This window comes from Procambarus clarkii, chromosome 27 (genome assembly GCF_040958095.1).
Source record: "Procambarus clarkii isolate CNS0578487 chromosome 27, FALCON_Pclarkii_2.0, whole genome shotgun sequence".
NCBI lineage: Eukaryota > Metazoa > Arthropoda > Malacostraca > Decapoda > Cambaridae > Procambarus > Procambarus clarkii.
In genome coordinates, this window is record NC_091176.1 from 25,036,696 (window position 1) to 25,053,807 (window position 17,112).

General features: G+C 40.1%; 1 protein-coding gene across 5 annotated transcripts in view; it reads left to right on the forward strand.

Moving 5' to 3' along the window:
* The window catches only part of LOC123762581 (pseudouridylate synthase 7 homolog), an 88,256-nt gene extending 72,392 nt beyond the window's left edge, over positions 1 to 15,864 (forward strand). For 3 of the 5 annotated variants that reach the window (XM_045749163.2, XM_069332448.1, XM_045749162.1), the window contains exons 13-16: positions 303 to 421; positions 3,868 to 4,022; positions 6,650 to 6,765; positions 14,715 to 15,864. In XM_045749163.2, coding sequence (XP_045605119.1) covers positions 303 to 421; positions 3,868 to 4,022; positions 6,650 to 6,765; positions 14,715 to 15,077 — 753 coding nt within the window. In that variant the 3' untranslated portion in view covers positions 15,078 to 15,864. The remainder of the gene's footprint in view (positions 1 to 302; positions 422 to 3,867; positions 4,023 to 6,649; positions 6,766 to 14,714) is intronic. The other 2 variants (XM_069332449.1, XM_045749164.1) reach the window with 1 other exon arrangement.
* Positions 15,865 to 17,112: the final 1,248 nt, after the last annotated feature.

Genomic DNA, 17,112 nt, shown 5'->3' on the forward strand with positions numbered 1-17,112 from the left:
TGCAGTCAAGAAAAACATTACTTTGGTGCTTGTAAAGCTACGAGTGTTCTGGAGGTGTCAAGTGTGAAGCTGTGTTCTTGGGAGGATCGGTGTTCGTAAATAACTTCCTGAATCATGACGGAAGCACCTAGACGGTGGTAAGAACGAAAAGTTTCATAAAGACTTTCATAACTGCTTCACAAATAAACTGCTTACTGCAGTGCCATTTTCTAGCTTATTTCAAATTCTGTATTGTATATAACTTTCATTGTAAGTGTGTTTCAGTCTCAAGAATATGAATACTGTATGTATAATTATTGCAGGTTGTGCTGCCATTACCCGGATACAATGTGGAGTACCCAAACAATGAAATCAAGGAGTGGTATGCTGAGATGCTTGAGACTGATGGGCTTACCTTTAATGCCCTTAAACACGAAATTAAGTAAGTTATCAAAGAGTTATTCATTATATATAGATTTAGATGTTTCAGTGTTTTTTAAAGTTTGAGTATGCCAGGCTGTAGTGAATAAGTGGGCCTGCAGGCCACTCCAAGCAACAGCCTGTTGGAGCAAGTTATCACAAGTCAAGGGGCTGGGGCTCGGAGTGTAGAAGAACTCTCGAAACCTTCTCCAGGTATGCAGTGTCAGAGAGAGAGAACATGCACACTAGCATTGTTATATCTTTACTCTGTTTTTCAGAAACATAAGAAAATGAGACTGGAGTAAGCCTTCTTGCCCTTGTGAACCAATTTCTATTTGCAACAAACAATACAATCATATATTTATCTAGCCTGCATTTTAGGCCCTCCAATAATCATGCTACCTTTTTTCTAAACAGAATCTATTTCTTTTCAAAATCTAAGCTTTCTGTGGGGAGCTTCTTGTGGCTTCCTGAAGCTACATTGCTGATATAGTGCAAAACTACTAGGTGCCATCAGTCACAGAGTTCTTTTCACCATGTGGTGCAGATGATGCACAACCCTCAAACTAGCACATGGCAAGAGCAGGTTCAGTGGGGATATCATTTGGCCAACCAAACCTACAGGGATTTTCTATGGTTTGCAGGGAATGGCCCTGCAGGAAACTCAGGCACTGGGATCACTATGCTGGAACCCCTGAATAGAAAACAAGTCCCTCAAGAAGGGAAGTATGTCTCTGTATCAAAGAGACTTACTATAATACAATGGGATATTCATACCGACAATGGAATGGGTATAAGTAGGGTTCGCTCCTGACCCCAAGTAAGACAAATGGACTTACCACTACAAATGACGAAGCCCTGTAAGGAAGCAAACCCCAAACACTCCAGTGAAGAGAACCAGGCAGCACAAGGGTAGCACTAGGATACACAGAGAAGAGAACCCAGTGCCCATGCAGCTCCAGCGCACAACAATCCTTGCTCACACAGCACAAACGTGCATGGGAACAGCTACAAAGGGGAAAAAACCCACTACTTAGTTGAAACAGAACAACACATGATGTTGGAGTGGCACTCCCAAAAAAATTTGGACTAAATCACCAATTTCAGATTTCTAAACAAAATAAATCTAGATTCCATTGAAGACATGGTGTAATCCGGATCATCGGTTAATCAAATCTTATTATTTCTGGGAAAGTTCCTTCAGTGGCACTCTAGATACAGAAGCTCCACCCAAATTCATTCACAGCAGCCCCCATGCGAGTCTTAAAAAGCCTACCAGAGAGCATAACCTGGTCCCCACACAGAGGCACAAAAAGCATAGGATTCGAGATCACTAATTGATGGAATAGGCCACCAGAAAGGTAGGATGCACCAAAACAGATAACAGCCAATGGACCAAAACAGATAACAGCAAAATAAAAAATAAAAATTATATTTTAACACTTTCGCTCTCCGATGATGCCTATTATTGTCATAAGTTTTTTCCTTAATGTAATCAGATGACTCGCACGAGTCATCCATTAAAATATTTGTAAAAAATTTAATTTTCGTCTGATGAACTACTAGGTGGTTTCAAAATGAGCGCTATTGTCTTCCCACTCTCCTCCGTATGCCACATGGCATTCTGGGTCGTCAGGCCATGCGGTGGGCCTAGTGCTTTGTTTATCACGCTCGTGTTTGGAGCGCCGCTGGCTCGCGTCCTGACGCGACTATATACCAATAACGCATTGCGTTATTGGTATATTCGATTCTCGATTCTCTCCCTCACCACAATTCCTTCTCTTAACAATACTACGCACAGTGCTTATTATCACCACAATCCTGCTGTTATCACAATACTGGTCACTAAATCCTGTAAATACATAATTGACCACACGTTTATAAGATTCCTAGATGGACAAAATAATGCTGTGGTGCTGTGGCTAGTGCTGTGAACATCGTGAACAGCATTGAATCACTAATATTTGAACATTGTACACAGTCATTATCACACTCAGGCTCTTCTGTAATACTATCATGGTGAAATAAAACACGTTATATGTATATTTTGACATAATTAGGCGATGCTGTGGTCACAAGCTGAACAGCAGTGCTGTGAGCTCATGCTGCATGCGCCGGCCTCGGTTGCTCACTTGGTACTGACTGCTCTCACACCCGGGAATGTGGACTACAAGTTTTTTTTAAAGATGGCGTCTGTTTACAAGAGCCCTGAGGAAGCTGATGTGAACCCCATGTAGCCGGGGAGTTTTGAATGGAACGTGAAAAATACAAATACAGTGGCACCTTGCCTTACAATTGCCCCTACTTACGATAATTTTGAGTTACGATGTAAATTTCATCGAAAAATGCGACTCGACATCCAATGGTGTCGTCGACTTGCGATATTTGTTGGTACACGTTCAGGGAGACCGAGCACGTGGTTCCTGGTCATGCGGCTGACCTGCCTCAGTTTACTATAGCTACCCGCTTAGTGATGATCGCGCCTATAAGAAATTTTGCTTTTGTGGTGATTTTTTTTTGCATTTTGAACATAAAAGTCATTATTATATATCATGCCATGAGTCTCAGGAAAGTCAGTAGTAAGGCTCAACATATGAAATCCCATGTAAGGATGACCATAGAGCAGAAACAAGAGATCATTTGTAAATATGAAGATGGTGTGCGGGTTGTTGAACTGGCCAGGCAGTACAAGAAATCTGTCAATGATATCCACCATACTGGCTAAGAAAGAGGACATTATGGATGCTGAAATGATACATCATTACAGACAAATGTTAAAATGAAGGAAAAAACAAATGTCTCTTGACAAATTTGTAGTGAGACAAACAAGCACTGAACCACAACCAGGTCCTAGTGGTATTCAGGCAAAACGTAGGAGAGAGAGTACCACCAGAGAAAACATCACTGCCTGATGTGATAATAGAAGGGAAGTCCCCTTCCAAACAGTAACAACTCTCCTCCTCCCCTCTCATCACCATCTTCCATATGCCATCAAGAGCCCTCCATAAAGGTCAGATAAACTTAGGTATTGTAGTTAGAAAAAACATTGTATTCAGTATAAAATGTATTTGCATGTTAATATTTTGGAGGGTGGGGAATGTATTAATTCAAATTCCTTTATTTCTTATGGGAAAAATTGCTTCGACTGACGATATTTCGACTTACGATCCGTCTCTGGGAACAGATTAGCATCGTAAGTCGAGGCCCCATTGTACCTGGAGGCGCGTAGCGCACCCCAGACGTGGGCCTGCAGGTGCGTTGTGCAGTTAAAGGGTTAATGGCTGAATTCACTACACAGCCATTAGTGTTATAATGGCTGTGCATAAATTAGCATAAAATTATGCTAATTTTATTATCATTAGCATAAAAAGTTAAAATTTAAACTCATTTTATCCTGCATTGTTGCCAAGAGAATCTTTAGGTAGTAAATTGAATGCCTTGCTTATACATGTATTATAATTTTTCCAGAGCCTATGCAGCACGTGGTGTGTATCGAAGAATGGTGGTGGTACCTACAAACACATCGGGAAAAGTTTGTTACTACAGGGATGCATCTAAATCACTGCTGCAGTCAGATATGGACAAGTTGTGGGGAATCAAAGTTGATGATAATGTTCTCAAAGGTAATAATTTAAATTTTATTTTACATGTACATGATAGATAAGTAGGTGTCCCTGCTAAATGTAGCTAATTATTTTCTTTTACTTACAGCAAAATTGGTTTTCATTATATATTTTGATAACATCTTGACATATATACTTCACACTTTCAAAACTTCTGCATGGTGCTACAAGAAAAATCTATAGGTTGTGACCATATGACTGGTGGCAGATTTTAAAGGGTTTCAACAAATGAGTTGGTGGCTGGAGATGTTCAAGAATATTAAACAAATAGACATATAAAGATTTGGTACACAAATTTTAATGAACTGTAAAATGAACAAATATTAGTGAAGATTTTTAGAAAGAGAATAGTGGAATATCCAGAGAGGAATAAATATCCAAAAGCCAGCAATGTTTTTAGAATAAGAGCCTGATCAAGCTCTATGACACAGATATTAAGAAACAGAAGGAGGGAGAATGATGGGTGGATTAATTCTATCTAGAATAACATCAGCAGCTTATACAAGAATAGCAAACATAACACTGAATTTAAAGAATGTAAACAGCTACAGTAATCCTTAGAAATGCTTTTATTCCTCTCCAGATGTTATTTTCCAGTCCTGAAGTTTGTATCTCTACCATGGAACTCCCACCTGGCAAAAGCCCAAGAATTTAATTTTAGAAAGTCATATGATTTGCATAAGAAAGATGTGAAGATTAACTTTGAGGGCATGCCAAGAGAACTAAATAAAATAGCATTGATAGTAATAAGGACAAGAGTCAATATGATTAAAGGGGAATATACTAAGAAGATAGTGACAGTAATTTACAGATAAAGAATAACAGAACAAGAGTCATTGGTCAAGATGCACAGGTGTATATTTAATTATGTGTATATGTGAATTAATTACTAATTCTACAACTGTACTGTGGAATAGAAGAAAATTGGCAACAATCAACCTACAAATTATGTGGAAAGGCGATCGTGGACAACAAAAGAGAACTAGGTTCTGGACTGTATTTTGTCACTTGAGGACCACATTAAGAACATTGTGCTAGGAGCCTATGCTACACTTTCTAACTTCAGAATTGCTTTTAAATACATGGAGAAATACTAATGAAATTGTTCACAACTTTTGTTAGACCAAAGCTGGAATATGCAGCAGTTGTATGGTGCCCATATCTTAATTAAGAAGCACATCAACAAACTGGAAAAGGTGCAAAGACATGCCACTAAGTGGCTCCCTGAACTGAAGGACAAGAGCTACAAGGAGAGGTTAGAGGCATTGAATATGCAAAATCTAGGCAATAGAAGAAAAAGAGGCGATATGATCACTATGTACAAAATAGTAACAGGAATCAATAAAATTGATAGGGACCTGGAGACCTGGAGCTTCAAGAACAAGAGGTCATAGATTTAAACTAATGAAACAAAGCTGCCAGAGTAATATCAGTAAATTCACTTTTGTAAACAGAGTCGTAGACAGTTGGAACAAGTTAGGTGAGAAGGTGGTGGAGGCCAAAACTGTCAGTAATTTCAAAGCGTTACATGATAGAGTGCTGAGAAGTTGGGACAACACGAGAGTAGCTTTCATCCTGTAACTTCACTTAGGTAATTACAAATAGTGAATACAAAGTTGTTCATGATTGTAATGGGACCATTTTCACTCTAGGTGGGAGAGCAGAGCTTGGTGATGGAAGGAGTGCAGGTGTTATGGCAACAGGCTCACTCCTGTGATCAATTGTAAATGACTGTACCCAATATTTGCCATAATTTGTATATTTATTAATTGAGAATGGCTACTTGGCAAAATCATAGGACCTAATTGGGGTCCTACCCCATAGGACCAAAAGCAGAAAACCCAATGTGCACCTAGTGATGATGTCAGGCCCTGGTGCACATATCACATGATAATGGATTAGATAATGATTGCTTGACCTGGTATACTTCATTACAACCATATTGAGTTGTAAAAACCAAGTGAACATAATCAGTATGCAAATCTTGTAATTATAATGGAATTTTATACCACGATTGCTGCATTGCCATAACAACATTTGTGATAACAGCATTTGCGTAGTAAACAATTATGAAACAAAAGCAGGATCTTTTTTCAGAGCTTTAGGTAAGCTCCACTACATTTATATAGAGACAATAATATCTAAATCATTATGGGATGATTACTGCATTACTCCATGAATCAACACATGACAATAATCACACCTTAAGGGTTAAAATGGAAAAAAGGAAGAAAAATATATTCCCTATCTAGGAAATACGGTAGCTTAGTCTAGATCTGATTGACCACTGACTTCAAGTTCCACATTGAGCAATAATTGCTGCAAACTGATCTAGATCTATTCCCCCCCCCCCCAATCCCTAGTTATGCTAGTTTAAGACCCTCCTTATCCATTAGCTTAGAGCTACCCTTGTCATCGCCTTGTATTTGAATCCTCGTCATGGCTCCCTAATTTTCTCTTTGCCTTGTATTTGTTATATCATCCTGTTCTTAACCTGAGATATGTATCAAGTTTATGTTGATGAAAGTAGTCACTGTTTTTCATTTGTCTTGAAATTAGTATAAGTTCCAGGAATTTTACATAAATAATAATTGTCAGAGTTAATTTATCATATTTTTCGTTGGCAGATGGTCCAAACAAATCTGTGATTGTAGAAATGACCTTGCCATCATCATCATATGCATCTGTGGCATTAAGAGAGTTGCTCAAGAGGGACACCTCTTGGCAGGTAAGCAAGAAACAGGTAATTACCCCCTCAAAATGCAGTTAGCAAACACTTCCACTTGCATTTTGTTTCCTTATTCTTTAATTTGTTATATATATTTATAAATATCCCAGTCAAGCAGTTTAGAACTGAATTAATATTTTCCTCTTCATAGTCTAACAATTTATTCTTTTGATTACTGTGCTACCATGCCCCATACTATTGTATGGAAATAATTGCTAACTTTGACCTGAGTAAATTTAAAGTATCATATATGGTAGTTTTGCTGTAAAGTAAAGCTGCCATCACTTGCCTTGACTGGGAAATATTTGAGTATGAATAATTGTATGAATTCTTAAAACTTGTTAAACTCATGTCATGTATAATATTCAGTGTAAAAATATTCTATGTAGTAAATTTTTTGAATAAGTAATAACACTTTTCACTGTGAAAGGTGATAGTGGTAAAAATGCAGTTTTTTTTTTTTTTTTTAAACCTGTGTCTTGGTACCTAGGAAAGGAGTTTCCATATCCTACTACCTCCTGCATGATTTGGAATATGCCTGTTTGATGGGGCTTGCCTCTTTTGACTTTGGGTCTTCCATGATTTGGAATATGCCTGTTTGATGGAGCTTGCCTCTTATGACTTTATGACTTTGGGTCTTCGTCCTCCTTTTAGTTGCATTATGAGGTCCTAGAGTTTTCCCAGGTAGCAGACTTTTCTGAGGGGAGCCCCTTTGGCTCCCTGGAGCTATCCAGGCTGATATGGATATATTACCCACTCGATGGCAGACATAGAATGCTTCCAACCATACAGGGGTTTCTATAGACCATTGCTCCTCGTGCCTCTGTGGGCGGTCCAGGTTCTGGCTCGTGGTCCCCGGTAGGCCCACAGAACTCCATACACATGACTGATGCCAAAGTTTGACATTAATTAGCATGTCAGCCTGGATAGCTCCGGGGAGCCTCCAGGGTCTCGTCCAGAAAATGGTGTTTCATTACATTCAATGCTGGTTTTTTTTTGGAGAGTTCTGTCCACTCGTTTGACTTTCAGTAGTAGTTTCAACCAGAATAAGGGTTTGTTTTGGGATGCATACCTTTTTGGGTTCCTGACCCGGTCGATGGCAGACATAGAATGCTTCAAATCACATGTGCAGCTCTATAGGCTATTGCCCCTCATGCCTTTCTGAGAGGGCCAGGTTCTGGCTCGTGGTCCCCGGTAGGCCTAAAAACTCTATTCACACTGACTGATGCTAAAGTCTAATATATCCATATCAGCCTGGATAGCTCCGGGGAGCCTCCAGGTCTCTCCCAGAAAATGGCCTTTCATTACATTCAACTTTTTTTTTGTTTTTTCTTCTTGGGGCTTGGCATAGATTTCACACATTTCATTCCACACACACACTGGAGTGGCATGAGGTGGCTACTGTATTTTAGATGTGTTTGGGCAGCCCTTCTTTTGTGCCGCTCATTTACTATCTTTTAAACTCCTGCTCTTTCCTGGGATGGTTTGGTGCAGCTCCATACTCAAGTACCTTTGCTGTTGGCATCACTCATGGCTGAGGATTTTTAGCGTTCCCTCACATTTGGCTACGGTTGTGGCATTTCTAGGCATCGTGGAGCCGCACTCTAGTGTGTCTATGAGGACTTTAAGGCACTCAGCTCTGGGCCTTGTACTGGTGATTTGCTGTCTGCTGTGGCATCGTTGGCAGCTTTGCGCCAGCTATAGCGCCTATGCTACTAAAGGCTGTGGCCGCTTTCTACTCTGCCCGCCTTACGTATCAACAAGCTATCTTAGCTCAGTCATTAGAATTGGCATGGGCCCAGGCCCTCTTGTCCACCTCCCTCTTTTCACCTCTCCTCTTTCCAAAGGATATTGTTGGACAGTCTCTTTCTCTGCTGCTGCATCTCGTTGGCTTATTTTGGACCATCTTTGTACTTGTGGCAACCAGTCTCATTACTGGAGGCAGTCTGGTAGGGCTGTGGCATCACTTGCTGTTGGTTATGGTAGGCCAACAGTGGTGCCAGATTCCAGGTTGTATGTGCCTACCATAGCCTGTTCACCCTCTGCTGATCAGTGCAGTGCTCTCTCTTTGTGGACTGCCATGTGAACCTTTACTCATGGTTCACGGCGGTCCTTTTGCAGTTCGTTCCTTTGACGGGGCAGTGGGGAAGGAGCAGTTTACTTAGTTTGCCATCTCCTGGTCCCATGTTTCATGGGCTTTTCTGGTCAGTTTATGCAACCCATTCTCCTGTTTAGATGGTACCTATTGTGACGATCGTCGATAGTCACGAATTCATACGCACTTTGCTTTTAGATAGCATACTTACTAGTAAGGAATTCTTTAAAAAAAAATTAAGCTAAAAAAATTTAAATATTCCTAGGCCTAGAATAGCACACACATGTACTATATTAGGCCTCAGATAATGTGTATTAGGCCTAGGAAGGTTAGGTTAGTGTAGTTTGTCTGCAACACAATTAAAAAATAGTTTCCGGTTTGACCAATTCAGTAGTGCCGATTTCTACTTTCTAATTTCATTGTATGTCAGTATATATACTATGGTCCCCATTGTTACGATAAGTACTATCAAAACAGGAGGATGAGCTGTTTTATGCAGCCTGCAGTAAGGTTGGTTAGTCTTTTGCCCTGTCTAGGGGTCGGGACTTTTGGGGTGGACCTCTTTCCCTCCCCTGCATCGGGTCATTTCATAATGGATTGCTTTCTGTGTGGTGTGGTCAAAACGACCACGTCTTATCAATGGAATTCCTGTCTTTCTTGTTCTGAAATGGGTCCCAGTGGTTCATCCTTGATCTATCAGGTTTGAAGCACTTCATCCCTTTGCCCCACATCCTGAATGAGCTCCTTGGCCCAGGTTTCCCTCATATTAGTGGCAGGCTCCTGGATGATATCTCTAGACCGGGACAGGTACTGGCACGTCCCAATTCACCCGGGGTTCAGGGATTGGTTAGGTTTCATTGTTGTGGAGTGTCAGGCTTACCATTTTTGGGTTCTTCTCTTTGACTTTAATATGGCTTCCCACGCTTTCACAAGATTGTCTCGGTGACTCATCTTCATTTTTGGGGGATTCATGTTCTGCCCTACCTCAACAGCTAGATGGTGTGGGCCCCAATCAGTCTGCATGTCTGCTAGCTAGGGATCTATCTCTCCCAGCTTGCTGCTTTTTTGTTTGTTGTGAACCGGTGGAATTGGTTCCTTCCTAGGTTCAGACCTGGCTGCATCATGTGTGGAATTCTTGATTTGCACTGTTTTCTCATCCTCTGGCAGATTTGGTTCGGCTGCAACACTGCTGCCTGCCGGTGTTAGGGTGGCCCCCCAGGTGACTCACTGGTTACTTGAGAGGTTGTGTGGGAGCCTTAACTTTCACCTGATGGTTTTCCACTGGGCAGTGTGTGGCTTTAGGGTCTGTTCTGCCCCTTTTGCCACCTTTATGACAGATGGGTGCAGACCCTATTTGTCCTTTGCTGGCTGCTGCATCACTGGCTTCCTCTTTGGGCTTTTCAGGATTCAGTTTCCTGGTTTCTTCTTAACCCCCTTCCCCTCATTCGATGTTTTTTACAGATGCCTCTCCTCTCGTGTGTTCCGAGATGTGCAGTGCGTTTGTTTTAACTCCCTGATTTTTTGGATGCCTTCCCAAGTGTGGTGGCTAAAATAAATGTCACCACTCCCAGTGCATCTGTGAGGGGGCTGGGTTCGGGCGCTAGTCCCCAGTAGGCCTCTAGAACTCTGCAGCTGATGTGGCCCAGTAGATGATACAGTAATGATCTCGGCATACAGCTTCAGGAAGCCACTGGAGCGCATCCAGAAATTGGCATTTCATTACATTCAATGCAGGTTTTTTAAATATATGCAACAGTGATTCCTAACCTTTCTAGGAGGGATCCATCAGTGGCTCCTTGTTACTACCCATTTGGATAGCTGTACACATATAAAATTGCACCAGGCCCTTGTAAGTCATAAAAAGCTTATCTGGGACCAGAAGCTAAAATCTGAGGTTGAAAGCTGAGAATACTAAATCACTGTGATAAAATATCTACAGAAAACTGATAAGAGCATGAAAAAAGTCAACAAACCAGAAAGCGAGTCACAGTAGCTAGGTAGGTCAACTGCTAATTCCACCTTTCCACCACCAGGAGCTACTGGCTCAGCTGTTGTATTCCTTCAATGATTTGCCTATTGCTGTGCTTACCTGTCACTACAGGGTCACTACAGGAGAGTGAGATCTAGCAGTTTATACCTGATGTGCTAATTACTCCTCTAAACATAAATATTTTCATCATGCTTCTTTTTAAAGCTGTGCATGGAACTACTTCAACAACCTCTTCCTGCATTGCATTCCAATTGCCTACCACCCACACAGGGAACAAGAACTTCCTTTCATTTATTCTACTCAATTGCATGTCCAGTTTATACCAATGTCCCCTTGTCCTACTTCTGTATAAGGGGGCATATTACGGAAATATGCCCTAAATGAAAACTGGTTTGATTTCAATCAAACTTTTTTGACTAGTTGTATATAGAATTTGGTTCAACTGGTCCAAGTCTCAGCATCGTAGCATAAATAGGAAGGGAGAAAAAATATTGAATTATATGTCAAAATTTTTCCAAAATGGTAAAAAATTAACGTCAAACACAAGTGTCAACTGAAATCATGTCTATGACTAAGCTATTACAATAGCATATAATAAAGTATTTTAATATTTAGTTTTATGATAAAAAAAATAAAAAAAAATCTTGAATTTTGTTCTCATTTTTTATCAGCCGATTTGCATGAAACTTGTATACCTTACAGAACGTAAGCCTATCTGTAAGGATGCAAATTTTGGAGGAAATTGGTTGAAGTCAACTTCAACCACAGATGGCAGAATCTTTGATCTTATTTATTGTCAAGTAACATAAAATTTACTCTCCTCTTTCATTTGTTTCAATTTACATGAAATTCACACCTTATATGTAGAGTTTGCGTCTACAACCTTTTTAAAGCTCTTTATTCCCAAGTTCATTTATTGATTTTATAAATATTGGCATATATTTTTGGGGATCTTTGACTACTTGTATTAGTAAAACTTAACATGTTTTGGATAATCCTTTTTATAAAAATCCTTTATTACATGCTAATATGATAGATGAGTATTATAGAAATTATTTCATTTGAAACTTGTGGTTGTAGAGAATTATTGAAAATGTGTAAAATTCACTGGAAAAAAAAAATCCTTCCCTTTCTATTTAGGGTGTGATACTGAAACGTAGAACAGTTGCAGCCCTTCTTATATGCAACTAGTAAAAAAAAATTTGGTTGGACAACATTTAAAATCGCGTAACATGCTCCTTAATTTCAATTGGCTTCCTTTATCCACTTTACCTTTGTTCCTTCAAGATCTTGTATGTAGTTATCATATCCGCTATGTTTCTTCTCTCTAAGATTGTGTGGCAGTGTTTTCTCAATCTGTTCTTATGGTTGAGGCCTTTCAATTCTGTTACAAATCTAGATGCAAACCTCTGAAAGAAAGACCTCTGAACTTTCTCAAGTTTGTTTATGCTTCACAAGGTGTGGTTTTCATGCTGGTGCTGCATACTCAAGTAATGGTCTCACAATAGCAATGTATATGGCCTTGACAGCCTCCTTGTTTAGATTCTTAGCCTACAGACAGTGGCTATGGAAAAATGTTCATACCCACAAATAAGTGAATTTTTACCATTTTACTGGGTGGAGGCACTCTGAAAGGTTGCATGGTAACTGTGTGGTCTGGCATCTGTTAACACACAATGTCAAATTTGCTGACCCAGGTATATGGTACAAAACTTCTATGCTCTCCCTCTGATGTTTCATTGATTGTTTATCACTTTCCTCTTTATTTACACGTGTATGTGTGTTGAATAACTTGATAATCACATAATGTATAATTTTTAATTGATGATTGGTTTACCTGGTATACTTCAATGCAACCATATAGACATAATATACATGGGTGTTGGGCTCTAGGCGATGATATATGGTCTAATTGGTACCATATGACCGACAGTATAGATTGAAAGAAAGGCATAAGCCACTAGTGCACCACCCACAGATGTCGGCAGGCTCCTAGTGCTGTACATGTAATTGATGATAATGGTTAGATTGATTATTGTTATACCTCATTACAAACAAATTGAGTTGTGAATATCATTGGTATACATATCATGTAATTATGACAGAATTTTGTTTAATGCCGATGACTGCATTCCTGAAGTAACATTTATGAGTGGACAAGGTACCATGTACACCTGTTGCATTCTGCTCCTGGCGGTCTGGGTTCGAGTCACTTCTGGGGTGTGGAGTTTTCAGTTGCATATATGTTTGGAAACCATTCAAGCTTGTTTGCATATTAAAAACCATATTTTCATATAAAAACCATATTAATTAAAACCCTTAAAAACTGCCAGTGCTGACTCACCGAGTCAGTGATACTGAATCAGTGGCAGCAATACCGCCCCTGCCAACTCCGAGAGAGAAGCACCCTTCCAGAGTACCATGGGAACCCATTGCTCAGGACACAAATGTCCCAGACCTGGGACCTCTATTCCTCCAAGCGTCAGAGGTATACAAAGCCATCATAGGTATTTGCAAGGCGACACAGCATTGCCGGCATTCTTGTCCTCGACCAATGCTACAGGTGAATTAGTGAATGAAATACTACCAGAATACCAAAGAGAATCTATTGGGATTCACGATCCCATATTTGCGGACGGAGCCGGCCAGTGGGACAATCTTGCCAACTCTCAACCTCAACCAACTTTTTCAAACAACTGCAAACAGGCCAAGTGGAATAACCCCATAGTGAAAAACATTGCCACAGCATTGCTGGAGGCAGCTTCTGGGAAAGACATAGTGTGTGTCTCCTAGCTGTGCAAGCTTCTCATGCCGGGAACTTTTTGTTGGCTGTCCCTAATTCCGCCTTTGGGCACCCGCTTGGACCATTGGGCGCTAAGTATTGGTGTTACCCTGCACCTTGTCGCTCCTGTCTCCACCGAACACCGGTGTATCTGCAGCTATGCGTCGGCAGACCAATATGGCAGCCATGGTCTCATCTCTCGTAGGTCACCAGGAAAGATTGCCAGACATGAATCAGTCAGTGACATCAAGAGAAATTTGGCTACTTGGCTACAGCTGGGTGTCCAGCACATAGTGAACCTCAGTTGTGCATACCTGACAAATCACAAACGCCCAGATGGAGTCACCCTGCAGCCATGGAGAGAAGGTAGATGGGTCATATGGGACTACATGAGTGCATCTACATTGGCTAATACCTAGCTACCTCACAGTACAGCTGAGGGAGGCGGGGCGGCCATTTTCAGGAAGACGCAGAAAATTAACAAGTGCAGGGACCTAGTGTTGTTACAGGTTCGTGCCGATAGGCTCCAAGACCCTGGGCACCTGGGGTAAATGTGCACGTAAGTTCCTAAAGGAGGTGGGTGAGAAACTCATAAGGGAAAACTAAAGACTCAAGAGCAACCAGTTTCCTGTTCCAGTACCGAAGTGTCACGATCCAGAGAGGAAATGCGTACAACTCGCATTTCCTGGGCACGCACCAAACATCTGAAGAGCTGGATGGAGTCTTCGAACAGTGATTGTTATGTGTGTTTTTTTTCTGTAAACTGTAGAAATGTAATAAATATAAAAAATATTAAATATATATATATCCTCGACCTATATATACTCAAGGTCTTCTCTGAATACTCGTTATTTTCTTCTCCGGGACTATGGGTCCCCACATTTGCACCAGAGGTGGTACCCCTCACAACTTGAGGCAACACAACAAAAATATATATATATATATATATATATATATATATATATATATATATATATATATATATATATATATATATATATATATATATATATATTATAATTTTACTGCCGTATATTTACTTTTACCTTTATCTAAAGACTTATTACTTGTCTATAAATTAAACTATTTCATTTCAGTTCCAGGCAGCACAAAATATGCCTAGCAATGTAATTGATCGAAGTCGGGATGTTAGTGGAAGGGGAAGGGGAGGAAGAGGAGCATGGAGAGGATCAGACAGAGGAACGTGGAAGCCAACACCTTGGGCATCATCTTGGAGGGATGACCGTACTCCAGCTTGGCAACAACAGGGAAGGGGAAGGGGAACATTTAGTCCTTGGGCTGATCAAGGAGGTTTTAGGAATCGTGAATATGGTTGGAACAGTAACCGCGGAGGATATGGCGCACATGTCACCTATGGTGCTAATAGTGGGTGGGGGAGAGGGGATAAAAGGATCTGGAGAGGTGGAGACAGCTGGGCTAACAAGAGGGGGAGATTCTGAATAAATGAAATCATCTACCCAAATAATTTGGGTTAGAATTAAATTGATAAATTACAGATTGTAAAGTTTGGTGTCCATAGGCTGTCGTTCTTGTCTGACCTTTGTGTACTGTACTTACGTGTTGGTCTTTTGAGACATTTGTAAGGGCTTACATGTTCTAAAGTATTGATATCATATTCTAGGTTTACTTAATAAATAATAATTCATATCTAATTTTGATAAATTAGTTACAAAAATTACTAAAAATTTTAGTGGTGGGTTTTAACTTATGATAAAAGTCTGTTCATTCAGTATTTAGCCATAAAATGCTATCTGGTTAAATATGCCTCCAGTATGTCTGTAGTTCCAACGTTGATATATTGGTTATGAATTTTTAATATATTAGTATAATACATAGGCCAGATACAAAGTTTGATTGCATTAGTATTTGATAATGATCTTGAAAGTTTAAAAAGTTATTTTGAACCAAATTTCTTTTTATACTGTCAATATGCTATTTGATAAGTTTTGCTGTAGTATATAATGGCTACTTATTTGAATAATTTTAATGAACTTTAATTGATGAGAACTGTCTTCAGGTAGAAGGAAATGGTTTGACTTTGGACAAAGAGATGTATGTGCATGCACACTTGGTTGTATGGATTTACATGATAGCAAGAAATGGAGTTTGGTAGAATGATGTAAAGCTCCTGAATGTTTAAATGTAAAGGTTAAAAGTCATTTTTGTGCATGTCTTGTATTATCAGACAGTTTGCAAACAATGATTTAATAAAGTTATTAGACAAATTATTGTAATTTTAAAGTCCCTAACCTTTATTTTTAAGAGTAGTGCAAGACTTGAACCTAGAGGTTAAAATGTACCAAAATGTTCAAAGTGCATTATCAGTTTTTTGCAAGGAGGGTGTACAGTAATTTAAAGTTCTAATTAACTTTAATTAAAAAAAATTGACAATAGATAATTTTAAAAGAAGATAAATACTTTAAAGTGGAAAATCCATAAGATACATTAAATTTTAAGGATAACTGACTATCTTGAGGTTATCTTGAGATGATATCGGGGCTTTAGTGTCCCCGCGGCCCGGGCCTCCACCCCCAGGAAGCAGCCCGTGACAGCTGACTAACTCCCAGGTACCTATTTACTACTAGGTAACAGGGGCATCAGGGTGAAAGAAACTGCCCATTGTTTCTCACCGGCGCTTGGGATCGAACCCGGGACCAGAGGATTACGCGCCCAGTGTTCTGACCGCTCAGCCGCTGGCTCCACCATAGGCTGTCGATAGGCTGTAGGACTAAACCCCCTCCCCAAATTCCTGGTGGTGACTACCTCATTACCTGCTACATAATCTTCCCAGTTTCGTGCCTCCTTTTGATAAATACTTGCCTCATCACCTGGAGAGATTGCAGCCTTGATTGTTACACCTATGCCTTTTTTTTCCTCCTTACCGGGGGTGCACAGAACCACCCTTGTAATCGAAGATGAGTGTTTCCCTTGACCACTGCTACCATCAATGATTGGTTTAGCACTGCTGTGTGCCCTAAATATTTTGATGTCATCATGATCTTATCCACTCTGATCATTTATACATCCACAAACATCTTGTTGACTGTGGATACCTGTGCTACATGTAAATCCCACCTGGACTGGTGCACTTGGCATTGAGGCTTCCTTCTTAGGAGATTGCCACTTGCCTTGCTTTAGGTTTTCAAAAAGTCCAATTATGTGCTTACATTAGCAGTCATTCTCCCATGTTGCAACTAGGGACAGTGAACCTATGATCTGACATGTTAAATTCATCCGCGAGGCCAAAGATTATCCTAACCTCCCTCAGGGTTGTCGTCATCCCCTTAAAAGTAGTCAAGATCACTTTTGATAGTCGAAACCACCTGTCTTTACCAATTATTGCTGGTGCTTTGTTCAGGAATACAACCCCCTTCTCCATGTGTGTGCAGTAGGTACTGAAAATTTGGACCTGCAACCTCAGTCATTTTGCTCCTTGTGTGTTGTTTCCTGCCATTCTAGGCTAGATTGTTCTCC